This window comes from Taeniopygia guttata, chromosome 5 (assembly GCF_048771995.1).
Source record: "Taeniopygia guttata chromosome 5, bTaeGut7.mat, whole genome shotgun sequence".
Classification (NCBI taxonomy): Eukaryota; Metazoa; Chordata; class Aves; order Passeriformes; family Estrildidae; genus Taeniopygia; species Taeniopygia guttata.
Genome location: NC_133030.1, coordinates 31,319,304 through 31,340,788, shown reverse-complemented (window position 1 = coordinate 31,340,788; position 21,485 = coordinate 31,319,304). Strand labels below are relative to the sequence as shown.

General features: G+C 43.9%; 1 protein-coding gene across 7 annotated transcripts in view; it reads left to right on the top strand.

Annotated features, from left to right (window-relative positions):
• SUSD6 (sushi domain containing 6) overlaps positions 1 to 21,094 on the top strand; it is a 90,494-nt gene extending 69,400 nt beyond the window's left edge. For all 7 annotated transcript variants that reach the window (XM_041716661.2, XM_072930090.1, XM_030274443.4 and 4 more), the window contains 4 exons: positions 9,069 to 9,266; positions 12,227 to 12,365; positions 13,498 to 13,919; positions 14,927 to 21,094. In XM_041716661.2, coding sequence (XP_041572595.2) covers positions 9,069 to 9,266; positions 12,227 to 12,365; positions 13,498 to 13,919; positions 14,927 to 14,952 — 785 coding nt within the window. In that variant the 3' untranslated portion in view covers positions 14,953 to 21,094. The remainder of the gene's footprint in view (positions 1 to 9,068; positions 9,267 to 12,226; positions 12,366 to 13,497; positions 13,920 to 14,926) is intronic.
• The last annotated feature ends 391 nt before the right edge of the window (positions 21,095 to 21,485 follow it).

The following is a 21,485-nucleotide window of genomic DNA, read 5'->3' as shown; positions in this document are numbered from 1 at the left end:
AAAAAGCAGCTTTACTGTGTATGGGATGGTTGTGAGGGGTGCCTGTTACTGTACACATTTTAAATGCTTGTATCTAATTATATAAATGCACAGCTATATGATTATATATACAAATCTCTTTGCTTTGGTTCTTCTCATTTACCCACATTATGACATTAAGAAAAATAAGCCTTCTCGTCAGAGTATGCCCTTGCTGGGGAAACTGTAATTTCCCAGTGAAGACTCCAGTCCTGCTCAGTTTGGTCTTCTGTCTGTGACTTCAGAATAAGCAGCATCTGGAGCCAGTAAAGACAGAGAGCTTATTTTTCAGTGGACTTTGGCCCCTGCTTAACCAAAAGAGGGTTATGTTTTGCAGTGTGTTTTTAGGAAGGCTTAAAATATTTTAGGAGCAGGGTCAGTGAGAAGTGTGTGCACTCACAATGGAGGCCTTTTATTGACTTCTGCCTCCTGTAAGTTAAATATAAAGAGGTCCTTTAGCCTCAGCTGTTGTGACTAGGCCGCAGCAGCAGCTGCTGTATCAGGTTTGCCCCTTTGGGAAATGACCCATCTGCTCATGTGCTAGAGAAAGCCAGAGTGCTGAAAAGGAGAACATTCAAAATCTGTTCTCCTGCTCCCAATCCCCATCTCGTCCCCAGAAATTACAGACCTGGGCATCTGGTAGTCTGTGTTTTATGGAGTGAATCCTGTCCGGCTAGAAACACACCAGGTTGTCAACTGTTGTCAGCTGGCAGAGGATGGCTTCAGTCTGGGTCCCTTTTCACATGTTCTCTCTGCAGCTACTGTGTTTGTATAATTGCAACACACAGGTTAGTACACTGGTGGGCAGTAAACCGAAAAACCCCACTAATACCTCAAGCTACTTGAAAGTGGAGCAAAGCATGCTTCATCTCCACCAGGAGAGACTGTCTTGCCCTCTAGGGAGAAGGCTTTCTAATGACTGCAGCACACATTTGTGTTGGAGTTTCATTGTGTGGGCTAAAAAATGCTCTGAAGATGCTGGAAGAGGATAAAATCTCAATATTATTCCCAGATCTGGTCATTGTGCTTCTTGGAGCCAGCCTGCCAAGAGAAACTCCAGTGTAAAGTATGTGGCTCTTTGTGTTCAGCACAAACCTGCTGTTACAAGCAGTGACGTTTGTCCCTGAAATACTTGATGAGCAATTTCCTAGCCTAATATTAATCCAGGCTCTCTGCCTGGGAAGGACAATGCAGGAGCAGAGGGTGCATAGTGGGAAGCTGCTGTGCTGAAAGCTTTTGATTGCATCCAGGCAAGCATGGTTAGTTGGAAACCTGAAGGTATTTCGCATTCAGAAATTGAACTGGCACTCTTGTTGGAAAATGTGGATGAGGGTGACTGCTTTTCTATCTACCACTAAAGCACATTCCCTTGTTATTGCTTTCTCAACAGGAAGGAAGGTGTGGGTGGGGAGTGGCAGTGCTGTTGATCAAAGCTTATCAAGGTGCTTTTTCTCTCCAGACCGACTGCCTAGGAAGTTTCTTTCTTTGGGAAAAGATGATATTTAGTTGACATAGCTAGTCTAAAAGGGATATGAAATTGTAACAGACTTGCTTCTTACTAAAACTGAAGAGCAGCTGAGGGAGGGGCTGCCAAAAGGGCCTTCTGCTGGTTATAGGCTGGTTTGTGTGTTCAAGGGAGGAGAGGAAAAAACAAGGATATTGCCTCTCTGGATTTCACACTGAAAGCAAAGCTGGCTAGTCATCTTCCTCCATCATCTCCCTCTCTGCAGAAGGCTCCGGGAGCCAAACACCAATTGTCTCAGGCAGAAAGAAATCTTCTGTGACTGAAGGTCCTGGTTTAAGAAGAAAAATTCCTTACTGAAAAGAAGCTTGTGGAATATTTTTGTTCTTCAGTCAGCCTGTTTTCCCCTGTTCCCCCAGAGAATGACACAGCAGGAGATTTGGGTTAGAAGGACATAAGTAGCTGTATGTTCTTTGACTAAAATAGGTATATATACATATAGATTTAAACATTTAAATAAAGTTACTTCAGTGTGTTCTGTTAGGTGTAACCTCAGGCACTGGAGTCTGCAGCACTGTGGGGCTGATGCAATCCTCTGTTGTTGCTCAAGAAGCTGCTAAGTCAGCTCGGTGCTGTGGCTGACTACCCTGCTGTGTGGCTAAGGACAACACTGATGCTATTACCTGGTTGGATCACATTCATGCTTCTCTGAGTACTGGTGACAGATGTTAGGAGTATATCCAAGAAATGGGCAAAGGGAGGAGTAAATTCTTTCCTTATTGGTTTACTAAACAACCAGGAGATTGGTGGAGAGGTCAGGTAGCACCCTGCTGGCAAGAACTGAAACTCTGCAAGGAGAGAAAAGAGTCTCTTTTCTTAGCAAATATGGCCTTGTTAGGAAGCAACTGAATGCATTTGCTGAGGCCAAACCAATGTTCAGTGTCACCCGAGTGGGATCCATGGGCAGCACTCCACTAGAATGGCCAGATCCTATAGAAGCTGAAGTGAGCATTCTTGCTGCTCCCTGGCTTGCACATCTAGCCTGCTGACTGCATCAGGCTTTCACGTTTTTTTTGTGAAAAAACATGGTGTAAATAGAAGGTGAAGCCTTGTGTGCTTGCATGCAAATAGCAATTGATAAAAAACCCACTATTACTGCAAACCCATTCAGGGCACTGACTGGAAGAGAGCTGTGAATCTGGCTCAGTTGTTTTCAGCATGGTGTTAAACCTGAACCTCAGGTTGGAGATGCTGAAAATGCACGGCCTCTGCAGAAGGCTTCAGGTGGAATTAGTATTTCAGACCAGCCATTTAGCTGTGGCAAGACCCAGATTGAAGGTGGGAGTAGAGAGAGGGAGGCTTACTCCCTTAGAGTTTGGGGCTGTTTGGAAGATCCTTGCCAGAAATTAGTAATAGCTTTTGCAGTTCCCTCAGCTATGCTGAGGTGATGCACACACAAATGATCCAAGTTGAAAATTGGAGTCTTTGCAGCAGGGACAAGTAAGTGGAAGATGGGGATATCTTGTGTTTATTTTGGGTACTTTTCTAGATATGCTGTTTTTAAGGCTGGTGGCAAGTCTGTCTGAATGAAAAAAGGTGACAATGTTTTGTAGAACTGGAGACTTGGACAGAGAAGTTCTCCTTGCTATCTTGGCATGTGTTGAAGCACAACTTGTGAGTGAACAGGAAATGACTGTGACCAGGAGGAAACCTTCCTATGTGACAGGAGAAAGAAGAAGAGACAAAAAGGTGGCATGCCTTGAGGCAAGCCAACATTGTCTGAGCTATTCCACAGAAATCCTACTGTAGGGCAATCAAAATAGTACAAGAAAGTTAGCATCAGGCTTCAGGGGAAACAGCATGAATGAAATGGCATGGCCTGTAGCACTGGGGCAATTTAATTGGGTGTTAAATTGTGTTCTATTTCACAGAGATGTTGGCTCACCAGGTAAGACCTGCTGGCATGAGATATCATGACAAGTTTAACCAGACTAGCCAGGGGAATATTTATCTTGATTAGGAGGGTGGTTTTTGTTTGTAGGATGTTTTTCTTCTGTGAGTCTTGACAGTATCTGTTAAATTGAGTAAATGTTGTAGATGAAGAAAGAGAAGTACTGAGCTTAACATCTTCCATTTCTAGTTTCCACATCACACAAAAATTGTGTTATGTCTAAAAGGCCAGGAGGTGTTTACAGTATCCAAGCAGGGCACATGCTCAGGGCATCCAGCAGAGAAGTTGTAAGCACGAATGACTTCCAATGTGCTTCAGCATAGACCTATAAGGCTCCTTGGCCGCTGCTCTGAGGATAGTCAAACCTGCTGGAGTGCTTGGGTAGTCAGTGAGGCATTTACCTGAGGCTGCATCCGGCTTCCTTTTGAAGTTGCCAGGATTTGGGCCTGAGTCATGTAAAGAGCAACTTTATTTTGTCAAAACTCTTCCTGTCCTAGTTTTATTGACCTTTGTGCCTTGCTGTGGAGAACAACAACTATTACTGGATGTTCAGTGTGAAGCATCCTATCGTTAAGCAATGCACAATTAGATCATGATTAGAATGGTTTTTTGATTGCTTGCTTGGTTTATTGGTTGGTTGGGGGTATTTTATTTAGTTGTGTTTGGATTTTGGTTTTTTTCTTCTTATAAGAATACATTTTTTAAGGAGGATTGGGTTTTCATCTTTGTACAGTCAGACTGCCCAGTAAAACAGGTTAGTGACTGAAAAAGTTCAAGTGCTTGGTGCAGAAGAGAGGGGTGTAGCACCCCTAGTAGAGTCCATGAATCTTACTGATTGAAAAAAATAAAGACAGTGCCAAGCAAAGTAGACTGTAGAGAGGTCTTAGACCTCTGTGGTGTTGTGCCTGTGCAAAGAAGGATAATACTGGGGAGCTTTTATAATTCTGTGACAATTATCCAGTCAGATTGAAGTATGATTTAATCTTTCTTTGTATGTGTGAATGGAGTGTATTGTTCTTCATCCTTGCCACAACAGGCTCATCCTGCTTGAGCTTTGTAAATCTTCTTCTTATCTGTGAATTTCACTCTCAGTGATCAAGGCTTAACTGTGCTTCTGTGGTTTAAATTCTGAGCACTTAAATCCCTCACTTTTGTGTCAGCACACAACAGACCATGTGCTTCCATCTGTGGCATTATATATGACCATGGCTCAGGTTTGTGTCTTCGTTACCTTATGCTGGAAATGCCTTTACTTCTGCATCAGGTTGGCATTCAGGACCACTGCCCAGCTTCAGCTCAGCCAGGACATGAAAGAACCATTTCATCCTTTGGTGATTAGATTAATCAGTTTGGCCAACTGATATCTCTTACTGTCTCTAAAAGCTGGATTCCAGCTCCTCACAGCTGTCTGTGAATCTGGTGGAAGAGGAAGCAAGTGGGGATTGCTATTTGAAGGAGAGCCATGGGAAAGGGAACTGGTGAAGGTACAATGTGATGTTGCTGTTACTGCAACAAAAAAGAGGTTCCTTAGTGTTGTGGTGGTTATTGTCAAGCTGATAACAGCTATTCAAAGAACATCAGAACAGTTAACCCTCCTTGAAGGAGAACAGTATTTTTTCATATGACCAAAACAAAAAGATATTGTGCTTATAGGTGATTTGGTGGGACGCTGGGTAGAGATACATACTGACTCAATATGTTTTCATGTGCATATTAAAAAATGGTATATTAAATACTTTGTGGTTTGGAATGGAATTTGCAGAAGCTCCAGTGCATAACTTAATTTCTGCCTGTCAGTCTGGAAATGACAATTTCTTTACCTCTGGACGGAGTTCAATGATATTCTCAGTCTTTGGACTTCTGTTTCCTTCCTGTTTTCCATCAGTGTATACTGGCAGAGAACCAGCTCTCTCAGGAGATGTCATAAGCTTCAGTACCTCCTACAAACAGGGCCTTTGGGAGTATTTGCTTGCTTTGCACAAAGTGGAGAAATTCTTAAAGCCTATTTCTGTGCATCTTGAAAGCTTGATGAATCAAGATCCTGGCAATAGCTTTGCAAGCCTAGAATGTCAGTAGCCCCTAGGAAGTTGGTGACTTCTGTAGCTTGGCTCTCTAACTCTTCCCTCCCCTGCATGAACATTTGTCTTAAGATGTCTCACAAGCCCTGGGATACTTCCAAAAACATGTGTTTCAGGGAGGGAGTTGATGAAATTCCTGCATGTATCTTTCTGTTCCCAGTACTGAACCATCCCAACAGCCGTGCTCCAGAGTGGTAATAAACAGCTCCCACAGGCAGCCCCAGCCCCCTGCACCCTCTGGCCGCTGCCCACAGCCGGAGCAGGCTGCTCTGGGTGCGTGTTCCGGCAGCAGTTGGTACCCAGCTTCTTTCACCCCTGCAGTGTCAGTGTTTGTTCTGTGGACAGCCGTAAATGGGATGCTCTGCCTGGTTCTGTATTGCTGTGAACATACCAGTTTTGGTGCTGGAGACATAAAAAGTTGTGCAGAATTAAACTTGTACTTTTGCTTCTATTAGTCCCAGTTTAGAGTGCACATATGGAGGAAGTTGAAGAAACCTGTTAAGGAGAGTGTGAAAGGTGAGGGCAGTGAAAGCTTAGGGAACAGGTTGCTGCATTGTCTGTCCCAGACATTCTGGATGCCTCTGTTATGTTGGACTGGGCCCTGGTTGCAGAGGCGCTGCATTCTGTCAGAGATGCCAGAAGAGAGAGGGCTAGTCTAGCAGGGAGCTGAGGTATTTGACTTTCTCAGTTTTTCAGGTACCACCATTTCATCCTCTCACCCACACAAGCCACCCTTCAGCAATTTTCAGTGCCATCAACACTGTCTAGTAGACCTCCTGAGAAGCTTTATTCCCCTGAGGCTGCCTTGCAAAGGACAGTCCAGGATCAGCTCAATTATGTTGAGGGTGGAAGGTGTTGACGTTCTGGCTGCCTAATCCAGACCTTTTTTATCTATTTCCCAGCACATTTTAAAATACTTGTGCACTCATGGATGCTGTGATGACAAATGAAGGTTGGGGGTAAAGGGAAGGGGAGGTGGCTAATTCTGCAGTCCCTTCCCTGTGAATAGGACAAGTCAGGCATAACTGCCTGAACACACAAGCTGCTTCCCTCCTTTCCTGTCCAGCTGGTCTGTGGAGGTGAAGAGGAATCCAGTTTGCAGTTTGCAGCTGTGCATTTCCTGCAGGTCTTACCTGAGAAGAACAAATGAGGGCTCTGCAGTTGCCTTATGTGATGGTACTTCCAAGCCTTTGAGAGTGCTATTGCAATGTAAATGAGTGCCTGTTTCTTGTTGGCTGGCTGATTTTTGTACATAACTGAGAAATCTCATCAGTATGGGTGGCACTTTATTATAGAAGGGGAACCAACAGTGAGCTGCTTCTGTGTGGAAAAGAGCTCCTAGTGCAGTGGGCAGGCTTACACATGGGCACAACTCAGGAGAAAAGGGAACCACAGGACTGAGCTCTTTGCTGCAGTCAGTGGAAAGATGCTGTGCATGACTCCCAGGTAGTTCCAGGCACCTGCTGTGGTATAAAAAAGTGTAGGGAAGTTGTCCTGTCTGCTCTTGAGTTTTGGCAACTGCTGTGGTGACGCTGGCTTTCACCCACAGCTCTCCACCAGTGCCAGGAGAGGCACCTGTTAAACTGCTAAAAATATCTCTGGTGCTCAAATGGTTTTGCTGTGAGCAAAAAAAAAAAACCTCTCTCCTGGACTGCAGATGAACCAGGACATTTGTCTATGTGCTTGTATGTGATAAGTGCCACTAATCTGTTGCTTTGGCTGATCCCAACTGCCATGAGATGTTTCACAGGCTCACAGTAAAAGGAAGTTTAGCCTCAGAAGGTGCAGGATTAAAACACTGGTTAGAAAATCATTGCAGAAAGAAAAGTTGAAAAGCACAGAAGAGGTAACAGTTAAAACTCATGAGGCACAGGATAGTGGCTTCTCTGAAGCTTATTTAAGAATAAATCCTCATGAACAAAGTCCTCGTGAAAAGCTGCTGCTTAGACCCCTGTTAACCTTTTCTGAAGAAGTAAATTGAATTGCAGTTATAAAGCTGGCAGAACTCATACCAGAGCATTTTTGGCTTCAGTCAGCACTTCATCTCAGGGTTTATTGGCATTTACAAGCACTACCTGTGCTGCATTCTCACACATGTTTAGGTTCAAGAGTCGTTTGCACCAAGACAATGTGGCAAATTTTTCCACAGTGAATGAATCTCAAGTTTTCTTTTGCTTCTTAAATCTTACTCAAAATCCAATTACTTGAACTTTGCCCAGCTGTTTGTTGCTGTTTGTCCTACAGTAAGTAGGTCACTTAAAGGTAGAACATGGGAGAGTGTGTGCTCTGGGGTTTAATGACAGGCCTGGGTCACCATGCTCTGATGGAACACTCGGGATGGGTTGACTGATTTTCTATGCCTCAAAATGTCTCAAGAGAGATCTGTGATGTATTTTCTTTCACGAAGTCTGGGAAGCTGGTGTGAATTTTAAGGGAAAAAAATCTGGATTTCTTCATCTTTCAACCAGGCAGATACATGCTGTCAGGGGAAGTTATTTGGGCTGCTCTGAAGGGTCATTGTGACCTGTCAGAAGAGAGGAAGTTCTGAGCAAGACAAATATCCTGTTTTCAGTGCAGTTTCCTCAATTTTGGTTTGTAGTTTTTATTTGAATGGCTACTGAAAATTCTGCAAGAAAAGTTCTGGCATGTGCCAGATACCACATGTGCCTATACTTACTAGTCAGGAAAATGAAGGTGCAAAAAGGAATGTGAAGCACTTTTAACACTCCAGAGTTCATACAGATAAACAGAGTTTTTTTAATAAGTGTTTTTATAATGCACTGGATTCCTTTTTAAAAGTAGACTAGAACATTTGGTCCTAGGAGAAGTCTTCTTGAGATGATCAAGTCCAACCTTTGATGGGGCACTACCATGTAACTAAACCATAGCACTAAGTGCCATGTCCAATTGTTTCTTGAGCTCTTCCAGGGATGGTGACTTCACCATCCCGTGTGCAGCCTTTTTCAACGCCTAACCGTCCTTTCAGTGAAGAAGTTCATCTTATTGCAACAAAGCTCTGTTGCCAGTCTTGTTGATGGCATATCTGTGTAAAATAGTCAAAATCTGTGTGCTTTTACAGGCTTCTAGGGTGCCTTATGACAGGGCAGGTCAGCACCTCGACACTGTGTACCTATAGTACAGAGGGGTTTTGCATTCCTCTTTCCTTTGAATAGGTGTCATGCTCTTCCCCTGCCACACTAATAGGAAAGCCTAGTTGTTAGGTTCACCCCAGTCTAGTGAAACAGCTGTGGGGAAAAGATAGCAGTAAGGATTTTCTGTGCCTCTCACATGCAGAATCTGTTGTGTCACTATTCAAAAATACCACCAGTTTGGTGCCTGCCAGTTGAACTGTACTATTGGGATAACAAGCAGTATTTAACAATCACAGAAACTTTATCAGAGGTGTTCTCTGCCATTGTGTAACAGCCTTTCTTCTCAGTTTTAGTAGTTTCCTAATTTAGTGGGTGTTTGTAGGTGGAAGTCTGCCTATGTTTCATATATACTGTGTAATAGGTGTCTTCCTCTAAGATGTCCTTCATGGTACTTTCTTTTTTACCAGATTGTCCCCAGCCACCGCAACCTGAGAATGGAGGCTATAAATGCCACCCTAGTCCCTGCAACAACCCTCTGACTTCAGGCAGTGTCATAGAGTATCTATGTGTTGAAGGCTACATGCTGAAAGGAGATTATAAATACTTGACATGCAAGAATGGAGAGTGGAACCCAGCCATGGAAGTCAGCTGCAGACTCAGCCCAGGTGAGTGCTTCTTGACTCTAGAGTTGCCCTTGCATTGACTTTTCAGATTATCCTTAAGCACTTTGTGTGGTGCTGAGGAAGTCCATATGGCTGTCTCTCATTGCTCCAGCAATTTCATAAACGCAGCTCACAATCATGACTCTTTCTTAAAAATGTCTCTTCAGTAGCAGCCCATCAGATGCAGACTTAGAGTCCCAAACACAAGGAGAAAAGCCATGGACAGGAATATAAAATAGGCAACTTGTTACTTACGTAGAGCCTCTTATCTTGAGGCTCTCATCTCAGGAATGCTGGAAGCCCTAACAGTAGCATTTTCCATGCTGTCTGTTTTTCCTTGATGGGTTTGATAGTACATCTCCCTCAGTGAGTCTGTGTGTAGAGTCAATCTTCCTTGCAAACAGGTTAAGTAACTGTTGGTTTCCTGTGTCAAAAAGATTGATGGTGCTGCTTTTCACTGTACTGGCAGGAAAGGACATTGCTGACTAATGGATTTCTGCTTCTCTCCAAATAGAAATGGACAGCTTTTGTTTTGTGTCTCTCCCAGCTGAACAGGAATTCCTCCATCAAAGCAGCAAAGTAAAAAGATTTGGAGGAAAATGTTCATCATACAGCTCTTAATTTGCCTACTATTCTTTTGGTTTTAACAGTGGGTATATTGGATAAAGGGAGAACTCTCGCCTCTCTTCTAGGTGGGCATGTTGATGGAACCTTACTACTCAGTCATGCTGAGCCAGCAGGATGTACACTATGGAATTAAGTCTCGTAACACATAAAGCAAAATGTGTCAGCTTAATTGGAAATAAACAGAAAAAAAAAAGTACCTTGACCAAACTCTTTATGGAGCTCACTGCATCCCTGTGATCTCTGGAACATCCTGTCCTGTCGCAAAGACACTGTCATTTCAGTGTCTCTGCCACTCCAATAGCCCCATCCTATGATTTATAAGAAAGGATCTGGGAGTTTACTGGCAGCAAATAGATCCTGAAGAGGTTTTTCAAATTCAGCTTAAGCTTCCTTTCCTTTCCATCCAGTGATCCCCCTTTCCCTTGCTGCACCCAGGCTGGAGAGCAAAGCTGTGCTATTGCACATCGTGTTCCCTGGGTGCATTCCTGCATGGTGGCACTTGCTCTAGCTGAAGGATTGTGTTGTGATGAGCAGAAATCCCTCAGATTTCTGTAGCATCTTGAAGGGTCAGTGGCATTATCAAAAAATATGGTGCCTCAAAAGTCTGATCCAATGAAAAAGCCATTGCTTTCACAACACAAGCTTTGAATCAATTGTTCAGGGTCAGAGATAGCTGGCTCTTAAGTAGTGGGTCTCCTTTAAAAGGCTCAAAGAAGGGGAAGGGGGTGGGAGACTCTAGAAAGGCAGTAGGTCTTAAAATTATTGGTCGGGGTAAGATCCTACCTCTGTAGAGGTATCAGTTATCAAGTGTTTTGTGCAGCTCTGAGCCTGTCAGCCCCATAGGCTTTTGGTAGTTTATTGTATTGAGGTAGTTACATTTTTTTGGCATATGAGATGGTAAATGTTCTGGCGTGCACCCTGGATAGGGAGCAGTTTGACAGCATAATGTACTGATGCTGAAAATAGGGTATCTCTATTTGCCTTCCCTTGTTCCTGTTAGTGCCCTGAGAAATGCTGGAAGTTAAAATCCTTACTCAATCCTGTTTGCCATAGAGAAAAATGTGCTAGTTGCTGTTTTGTTTTGTGTTGCTTTTTTTTTTGTTTTGTTTTGTTTTTTTTTTTCCCTGGGGAAGGGTCAAGCTACTTCTAAAAGATTTCAAAGAAACAAGTTCAAACCAACTAAACCAAGTAGGTTTGACCCCAAGAGATGAACCAGAAAATTGCAAACTAGGTTTCCATCTTAAATGCCTGTTTTGGGCATAGATTTCAGGCTGGAGGCCTAAAAATAATGATCTTCCAGTTTTTTTGTTTTTTTTTTTTTCCTGTTTACCTAGTGCTCTAATACCTCATTGTATGTGTCCTGAATTCCCTCTGCATTTGTGCTCCTGAAGAATGTGTTGGATATAGAAAGACGAACTGAGGAATTACGTAAAGCAAATGTGCAACTCACAGTAGTATTTGCTGATGGGTAGTTGAGGCTTTTTGGATCTCTACCAAAGACACAAATTAGGGACAGAAACAACACATAGAGACAATTATTTCCTCTCGAGAGGTGAAAGGACTAGTGTAGCCTTCTAGGCATGGTATGCAGTACTCAGCAATACCACCTCCAAGCCATTCTCCCTTCACTCCCAGTTTATACCTGCACAGGTTCTTTAAAAGCCAAATTGGGTTACCTACAGTCACACAGCACGGCTGCGGAAGGGCAGGAAAGAGTAATGTGAACAGGGCACATGTATCTAACACTGAAAACTCAGGACCCTGAAAAAACATTTGCCTTCCTTCTCTATCCTCCGGCTTATGTTTGTGTGAGAAAGAAACTTAATTTTTTCTGTGTCTTAATTGTAATAAGTGCATAATAATACCCAGCCAGTTGACTTCCACCCCTCTTTGCAAGGCTGTTACATTAGTTGAGAAAAAATGTTTTTTGGAACTTTTTCTGTTGTTTGGCCTAAAATATGCTGCTTATTGTGCTAGATACTTATTGGCCTTGCTGGTGACATCATGACACTCTTCAGCTTTTGCTCAGGCAGATCTATATATAACATGACCCTTACTCCATCTATTAGTTCCCATGGCCTGCTTGTATTATTTTTCTGTTTGCTCAGTGTTTTTCGAAAGGACCCTTGCATGTGCCTGTTTTATTTTGGGTTCCCTTTGCAGCTGATGGAGAGGTGTCAGCTTGAACTGCAAACTGAGATAGGTGGTGTGTCTTGTATGGGAAACTTGGGTTCCTTGCACATGCACGCAGGAGTAAGTCCTGAGGAGCAGTGTGAATGTTTTTCCTTCTCTATGGCAGTTACATGTTTTACCTTGTGTTCCCCTTGGTTTTGTAGAGAAGGACTCTCCTCCCACAATTGGAGTGCCCACACTGTCCATAGTAGCCTCCACAGCGAGCTCCGTTGCCCTGATTCTGCTCTTAGTTGTGCTGTTTGTTTTGCTGCAGCCAAAGCTGAAGTCGTTCCATCACAGCAGGTAAGTGTAGCTGGGGTTTGGAGGGGCAGAGGCGTACCCTGTTTCTTTGCAATAGAAACCCATTCAAGTAGTTGAGTTAGATCTTTGTTTTGGAGCAACTTGGCTCCTTGCTTCTCTGCTCCTCTCTTTGTCACCTCTGGGATATCTCTGCCCCATTCTACTGATCCAGCACTTCTCTGATGGTGGTCTGTGATGCCCACCTGCAGTCCATTCTTATGTGCCACCCAAAAAGTGACTTCTTTATGCTGTTGCCTTGGCTTTGAACGGAAAAAGTTACAATACTTACTAGCCTGGCTGTAAATCAATTTCCTACCTCTTCTAGCCTTGGATATCTACTGAAGTCTGCCTGGGTGTACGTATGTGCATCTTTCCCAGGCTGCTTGAGGTTCTGCGGACCCAAAATTAAGCAATACTGCTCTTCAGATACAAGTGCAAGTCTGCCATCCTTCTCTGCTGTGGGAGGAGAACCCTCCTGGCCTGGGTTTGTGGATGAGAAGAACCCAGCCAGAACACTGCTGCCAGCTAAGGCAGACACTCCAGCAGTGGGGAGGTTGAGAGGTAGGGCCCTGCAGCCTGCCCTCTTCTGAAAAGGCCCAAAGTACTAGAAAAGAAAAATTTTCTCTCAGGTCTTATGAGGCCAAGTAATTCATGCTGTGCCAGAGCTGTCTTCCCCATCCTGCCAGAGGTTATCTGGCTGGCAGCAGAGGCAGCAGAACACACAGTGCTGGGTGTTGTGGAATGTAGCAGTGCACCAGGCTGGCATCAACAGTGCTCTTAGCCAAAAGCACAGAGCTGAGTCATGACCTATGTCAAATTTAGCTATGGAGGTAAGTGAGGGAGGGAGCTGGGGAAGTATTGTAACCTTTTCAGCTCTTGCTGCTAAATCCATCGGGTGCTGTGAATTACAGCCGTGGCTCATGTGTAGTGGCAATTCACAGTAGGGCTGCAAGACTGTGCCTGCTTGACCTTGTTAAATTACCATTTGAATTTCTGTCCTCCCCTAAATGGTGAGAGTTAAGAGTTCTGCTATGGGAGGTTACTGGAGTTCTTGGTAAGATATATATAGTAAAATAAATACTCAACTTGATTTATTTTTTCTCCTCCCCCCTCTCTTTGTTCCTTTTTTTTTGAGGCGGGACCAAGGTGTGTCTGGAGATCAGGTCTCTATTATGGTGGATGGTGTCCAAGTGGCCTTGCCATCCTATGAAGAAGCAGTATATGGCAGCACAGGGAACTGCATTCCACCCTCAGACTCCCGAGTGCAGATTGTGCTCTCAGAGGGAGCTGGACAGAATGGACCCAGAGAGATGCAGCAGCCGGACCAAGGGGCTCACAATACCTTTGAAAGAGAAGATGAAGCCCCTGGACATTCTGGACTGTGTGAAGCCAGTGGCTCTCAGCGCTCCGAAACTGTTCTTGTTCATCAGGCTGCTACCTCTTCCTGGGTAGCTGGCATGGCTAGCAGTAGACCTGTACACAAAGAGGTCCAAGATTCAGAAAGCAGTGACATACAGAGCCTTTTATCACTCACTTCCTCTGAGGAATACACAGATGGTAAGTGACTTGTGCAAGGAGCACTAAATGAGACCCTTTTGAGAGTAGGTTCTGCAGTTGACTATTTAGAGTGAAAAACAACACAGGATGCCCCTATGTGTGTCTGCCACTAGAGCAGCTTTTGAAAAGATCCAGTCCTTATAGCTTTCATACTGCTTTCACCTCTTAAACATGTAAGCAGTATTTAATACTTTCTGAAGAATTTGGTTTTCTCAGACTGGGAGCCTAGGGCAGTCTGAGCAAGTTTGTCTACTAGCTCTTGTTTTAACAAAGGATTTTCAGAGAAATACAGCCTCCAGCATCATAGTGCAAAAGCAGTAAAATAACTGTGTTTGTGGAAACTAAGCTGGTGGGAGTGGGAGGACATGCTTGGAATACAAACCCTTTGTGATGTTTGGGCTGCTTAATTTTTAAACTATTTTAGTAAGCAGCTTTCTGCAATAAAGAATTCAGTACTGCAGCCTTAGCCTGTAAGACCTAAGAGGGATGTGCTTGAACTTACTGTAGAAGGCAGAGGGGCAAGTCTGTTGAACAGTCAAAACATCTTTTATTCCTCACTTCTGTGCTGTCCTGAAGAAGTGGCTTTGCAATGCCAGAGCTGATGTGAAAGTGTAGCTTAAAGTTTCTTCTGCAGGGACTGCTGTGTCTTTGGCAGTAAATGTAATTGGCTTGTAGATAGCTCAGGGCAGGACTTTCCTTTTCCATGGTATTAAGAAGTACTTTGTGCTGAGAGGGTAATGCAGGACCGGATATACACCCAGAGTGGTGATGGAATCTGTCCTTGGAGTTTTTTGAGGCTGAAGCTGGTGATAGTTCCACTTTCAGGGGCAGGTTGGAGCAGAGTCCTCCAGAGTTCCTTTGTGCTGTGATGTGATGAGAGGGAGACCACTGCACTGTCATGTTATGAAAGTGGGAGCCTGTCTTGCTTTCAACAGTACTTTTTCTGGTGTGTGTCGAACTACAGAAGTTTGACTACTTTTTCTGTTTTTTCTCTCCCCACCATTCAGATATTCCCTTATTGAAGGAAGCATGAGGTCTGCTGTGTTTGTCTAGTTTTCTCCATCTTGGATTTTTTCCTCCTCTTCTCTCCCTGCCTTTGGGACAGAAGCACTCTGTGCGGTCTTCCCCATCCTTGCAAGCTGTACCCTGGATACCTCCAAGAAGAGATGCCCTCAGCTGAAGATCCAAAGGATGTCGCCAGGTTGCCTCCTGGATGCACCAGTGGAGTTGGTGCAGCACTGGCTTCCCCATTCCATCAGCATCAGGGGCTCAAGGAACAGCGTGGATTTGAGCTCTCCTCTCCTCTTCCCCAGCCAGATATTTGACAGCAGTCTCTAAAAGAGCTGCTCTTTTCTTGTGCCTTTCTCCTCCTCACACCGGCTTGTTGCAGCTTATCAGCCTTTCTAGCCCTTCTGCTGCCCAGAGAGCAGGGGCTAAACCTGCTTGCTCGCTGGCTGCAGACACAGTTTAAATATACATATATATGTTATATCGGCTCTTCTTCCAGCATCCTCTTTGTGATAGGGCAGGACAAAATGCCTCACTGGGACTGACACTGGGCTTGGGAGGGCTCACAGTTTAGAAGCAGCTTGTGATGCCTAGAAGCACCTCAGATGAGATGGACTGTGTGACAGCTTAGTCCTGCAGGAACAGTTCACTGAGAATTGCTTAAGCACTGAAGGCTGAGAAGTCCAACATGCAGGAATGCCCTCTGTCCCATCTCTGCTGGAGTCCATTCCTGAAAATCACTTTTGTCTCCTCCTTCTTCCTCTACCAGTGCAGCCCACTGGAAGAGGTTCAGGTGTTTGAAAATACCAAGAGAAAAAATGCCTGTAGGTAGTGAGTTCCTAGTGCCATTGGTGCAATCCCGAGTTGCTTTTCCAGCCATAGTAGGTACTTGAATCCTGGGTCGCTGCCATCTCATAGGCTGGTGTGTCTTCCTAGCTTTGTACAGCAAAGGGTCTGCTGTTTTAACCTGGTGGGCTCGAGTGAGCCCATAGAGAAGGGCACCTCCCTTGTGGCTGGGGGTAAGCAGCTTTTGGTAAAGCTTCTCCTAAACACAGTGTCACCCTGTTGTGGTGAGGGAAAGTCAAGTACAGTGACAGCAGTGCTAGAAAACACCACAGCTCAGTGCTGAAGTTTTGAGGTTTGTTTCAAGTTCTGGTAGTAGGGAAGAGAAAATTTAGAAATATGTGTACCTCTGCTCACTGCAGTTATCTACAGCAGGTCAGATTGTCTGTGTTGGAACTCTGTAACTGCAGGAAGCCACATTTGTCTGGGGTAGACAGTCCAAGTGCTGTGGTGGTTGTAAGGTTCCTCACTGATGTCTGGACACTGTTCCACAGGATTGGTTTCAGCAAGAAGAGTTGGCTTCTTAGATGCATGTACCTTGTCATAACTGTCTTGAAGTAACCAGGGAAGTGTTTGCCCTGTGAGAAGCTGCTACATTTTTGAGTTGAAGGAGCAAAAATGTCATGGCCTTACACATCATGTGGTAATGTACAGGTAAACAGGGATGCTGTATTTGCTGCTTTGCTTTTGGGTTGTGATCCTCACTGTCCTCATCTTCATTGCTAGAGTGTAAAACCATTACAGCACTTGACAAAAATGATACAACATCTTTACGTATAAAATCACTGTGGCTTAGCTCCAGTTCTTTGAAATGGGGATTGGTCATAGTGTCCAGCTGTGTATTTGCTATTCTTTTTCCTGAATAGCTGTTAAGTCCCAGGACAGATGGAACAGTGTGTGCCTGTGGATGGAAGAATCCTTTTTTCTCTATCCTTGTTATAGAGGGATGTTAATTTAAAATTAAAGCATTTTAAACATCATTCCCTGTTGCTCATGTTACCTTGCATTAACACAAGAATTTGATAAATCCCATTTGGGTGGTTTAGGTATTTTTTGTTCTGTTTGGATGGTGAAAATCCTGTGTCATTTTACAGTGGGCTGTGGTGTCTCAGCTTCAAGAGCTGTAGAGGACAAATGTTGTTTACACATCTGCCATTGGAATTTAAAATAAGCATGGGAACGATTGTATTTAGCTTTTTGGCTGTTGGAAATAGTCTAAGCTTGAGTAAATTCTCCTTCATTGGTTTATTCAAGGGGTTGAGAAAGTGTAGTGGTAATTGAGTGTGGAGGAAAGTCTGTGTGATTTTCCTGCTGCCTAAACAGCTCAGAGCAGGAGTTGTTTTTTATGCATTTAAGGTCCTGTCTGCTCAAACTGACCTTCTGCAATTCCAGGTACAGAAGTTGGGAATGTGTTGCCTTCCTGAAAGGGGTAGTCCTAGTTCTAGGTTGGTGGGAGAAGCTGGAAGCTGATCCCAAGGCAAAGCCTAACCTTGCTCTGGACGAGCACCTGCACCACCAGCAGAAAACACATCCTCTGTGGCCTGGCCTCCTCTCTGCTGTTGTAAAACAAGCAACTGCCAGCTTGGGGGAGTAAATTCAGTTTGAATGAGGGAGAAAAGGAAGCAAGCTCTACAAAGAGGGAGTGTTTTAATTTCACAGAATCACATAGAATTAACTAGGTTGGAAAAGACCTTTAAGACCATTGTGTCCAACCTATGACGGAACACCACTTTGTCGACTAGACCATGGCACTGAGTGCCACCTCCAGGGGTGGTGACTCCACCACCTCCCTGGGCAGCCCATTCCAATGCCCAATCACCCTTGATGTGAAGAATTTCTTCCCAATGTCCAGCCTAAACATCCCCTGGCACAGCTTAAAACTGTGTTGCTCGTTACCTGGGAGCAGAAACTGACCCCCACCTGGCTACACCCTCCTTTCAGGGAGTTGTGGAGAGTGATAAGGTTTCTCCTGAACATCCTCTTTTCCAGGCTGCACAACCCCAGCTCCCTCAGCCTCCTCATAGGATTTGTGCTCCAGACCCTTTACCAGCCTTGTTGCTTTTGTCTAGATGCATTTGAGCATCTCAATGTCTTTCCTAAATTGGGGGGCCCAGAACAGAACACGGCACTCAAGGTGCAGCCTCCCCAGTGCCAAGTACAGGGGGATGATCTCAACCCTGGTCCTGCTGGCCACACTGCTCCTGATACAGGCCAGGGTGCCACTGGCCTTCTTGGCCACCTGGGCACACTGCTGGCTGCATGTTCAGTCTGACATCAGTCAGTGAGCCCAGGTCCTTTTCAGCCTGGCAGCTGTCCAGCTGCAGGGGGTTGTTGTGGCCAAAGTGCAGGACCTGGCACTTGGTCTTGTTAAACCTCATATAATTGGATTCGATAAAAATTGTTGGAAATGGCTTTGCTAATGAGTTGAGGAAATGTGGAGGTGGAGGAGGGAAATATGCAAGTGTAGCTATTCTGATCAAGTATAAACAGGCAGCTTCTGTTGGCTTGTTGAGGGTGAGCCAGCAGCTTCCAGGCCATTCTCCATGCTGGCTGGTAACCTATCTGATTATTCCAGATCCTGCAGAAGAGCTCTATTCCCTGCAGCAAATCTTGTGGCAACAGGGCCCAAGGATCTGTGTGAGCCAGAATATAGAATGCAGTTTGGAGGTATCACACTGCTTGTCTACATCCTCAGCTTTAGAGATAATTTTCTTATAAAACAAGGTGAAACAGCAGGGGAGGAACCCAGAAGACATCTGACAACTTTTTCAAGGGGGAGGGGGAGAGCAAGGCCTCACTTTACTCATGATTATTATTCATTCATGTTTGTTTTAATTCTGCAGAGGCTGAAGGACTGAGAAGTCTTTGGGTAGTGATACAGGAAAACCTTGCACAGTCCTATCTTTACTTATGGGAGCAAGGCCTGAAGCCTAAAGATCGCTGAGATGTGAGCTGCACTCTGCCTCAGAAGTGTTTGTTATCTTTGAGCTGAGTATGTTCTCTCTGGATTTTGCCATAAGTAGATGCAGCCTGGATCTCAGTGTAGTGGATAAGAAGCACAGAGGCTCAGACTTGCAAGATGTAGTACAGTAAATGGGTTTCCCCTTTTTTTTTTTTTTCCCTGATGGGGCCACAGTCTCCATACCTTTTCTTCCACTGCCTATGTCTGGCGAAAGATTTCAAATGAAGGCATTTTTTCTTATTTAACACTCCCAACATAATCATCTCATGCTTTGTCATATGTGCTGGATCCTGTGATATTCAAGAACATTAAAATTATTTAATTATATTGAGAAAAATAAAAATAGCACTTATTTTAAAGCTTTCCATTATTTTTGGAGTCTGATAGTTGGGGGGGAAAGGGCATTTTAAAAATTCAGGATATTATGTGCAATAGAAAAACTTCCTTGCTCCTTTCCAGTTCCATAATTTTTTTTTTAAAAAATAAATGCAACTCATTGCAGTGTTTACAGCCCAAGCATTGTAGAACTGGACCAGCCTGAGAGAAACACAATGTGAAGTTACAGTGACCCATGAGGAAGTGGGCCAGTCTCTCATCAGGGTCTGCATCATGAAGCTCACCTCAAATGATGAGCCAGCTTGGACTGTGTCAGAAGGGCGTCTGCAGCACTGGTGAGAGAGGGGTTTGTGTGTTCTGGTTTTAAATAGCTTGTGCCTCCCCATCATTAACTGCAGAAGATGTAAAAAATAAGTTGGGAGACATGCACTGAAGCATGTGAGCTTTTAGAATTGTTGCCGAGTTACAACATCAAAAGTTTGGGAGGGAGAAGAGCTTAAGACATTTTTATCCTTAACCACCAGGGAAATTTCTGGGTAGCAGAACATGTACTCAGCAAGCAGAGTGCTTCCCCCCCCTTGGACATTGCTGCTGAGGTTTCTCCTTAGCCTTTCAGGTCTGGTGTGGTGAATTGTTTACTGCATCTGGTGTCTTAATTTGGCCTTTCAGTGTGTGGAGAACTCAGGTGCGTTAGGAAGAAATGTGTTCCACATGCTCTGAGAGGTGGATTACTTTGGTCAGTACTGAGGAGTGGGGCTAGGATAGCAACTGGCTCAGCCATTGGAAATAATCTGGGATGGTTAAGTCATTTGCAGCACAGAAAAGGGAACACAAGGAGTTGTCTAAGGAACAGTTTCTAAGAGCAGAAAACAGAGGTTTACTACAGGCTAATGAGCTAATGCAATCGTGACCAGGTTGTAAGGAAGCTTGTGCTTTGCTAGATGATTTAGCATACACCAGCAGGCTTGCTGTATTAAAAAAAAAATTAATGTACAACTGGTTGGACACACTGAGCTGTCCTTGCTGACCTTTTTAGAACATACTTGCAAAAAATGTGGTTTTACTGTTCTGATAGCAGTTTAAACAAAAAATCTGCATTGTTAATCTATTCAGATATCTATTTAAATAAATTTGACTTTGTTTTTTTTTGTATATAAATGCAATAAATCCCATTCATTTTGCACATCCTGCCTCACCCCATCCTCACCCTTTAATCCTTACCAGGGAACAGCAGATTGAATTTGCTCTGTGTGAAAACCTTTGCTTGCAGAAGAACTTCATTAGAAAACAGTTTTTCTCTACTATAGGTTTTGAAAGTGCAAAGAGGTTTCCTAGAGCAGGCTTCATTTTAAGGTGTATTTTTATACAAGAAGTAAGCCTTTTTCCAGTCCTAGCACACCAGGACAACATAACACTTCCCACGCTTCAGGGCCCTGTGTTCAGCACTGCTTTCAAACTCGACTCTCTGCAGGTGATGTTCAGATCTGTGTACCCACCAGAACATGTATTGATGCTCTGCATATGCTTTCTGTAAGCTATGCTTTTACTTCTGTCCTTGAGTGAGAACAGACAGAGGCAACTGAGTTGTGCTGGAAAATGTTTTAGTTCAGATTCTCAGAGTTGCTTCCTTCCAAAAGAAAACAAAGTGAAGTTGTCTGTGAAGCAGAAGTCCAATGATGTGGTGGGTAGACTGCTGGTAGTTGCTGATGCAAGGAGAGCTTGATTGCCTTTCTGCGTTAATCTTTTCTTTCCTATATGTGTTTTCTTTTTATCTGAATTGCACCACTATGGAATTATTTGCAGAATGGTACTCCATATATATATATGGGATTTAAAACCATAACTGATGCTGTGCAGGATGTCACCCAATCAGTTTTATTTTGCTTTATTTTATATGTATTTTCTGGTATCCTGTACATTGCAGTGGGTGTGAAAATAGTATTTTAATATTTGTACAAAGTTTAATTTAATTGTTCTATGTATATAACTGCGTTTCTAAATTAAAAAATTCTTTTGAAGTGAAGAATTTCCTGTGTTTGTTTGCTCGGTGGGGTTTTTTCTGTTTTGTTTTGTTTTAACTGCTTAGGCCTTGTAGCCTGGCAATCTAGCAGATCATTAATTAATATGTTGCTGTTGTAAAAACCAGGATGAAGCTAAACCTAGCTCAGGTAGCTTGGGGAAGAGAGGTTCGGGGTTGGTGCAGCCTTAGAAGGATCATGTTTCCAAGTTCAGAAGCAAAGGCTGCCCTTGGTGTGCTTGCATAGAATTCCTTGAGGAATGGAGCCAGGCTGGGCAAGGGGTAAAGGTTTAAAGAGATCATGTACGGTATGAGTGGATTTCAGAGAGGAAGACAGGGTAAATAAATAGCTAATTAATCTTTGAGTCTATGTAAGAACAGTATATATAAGAAGAGAGTG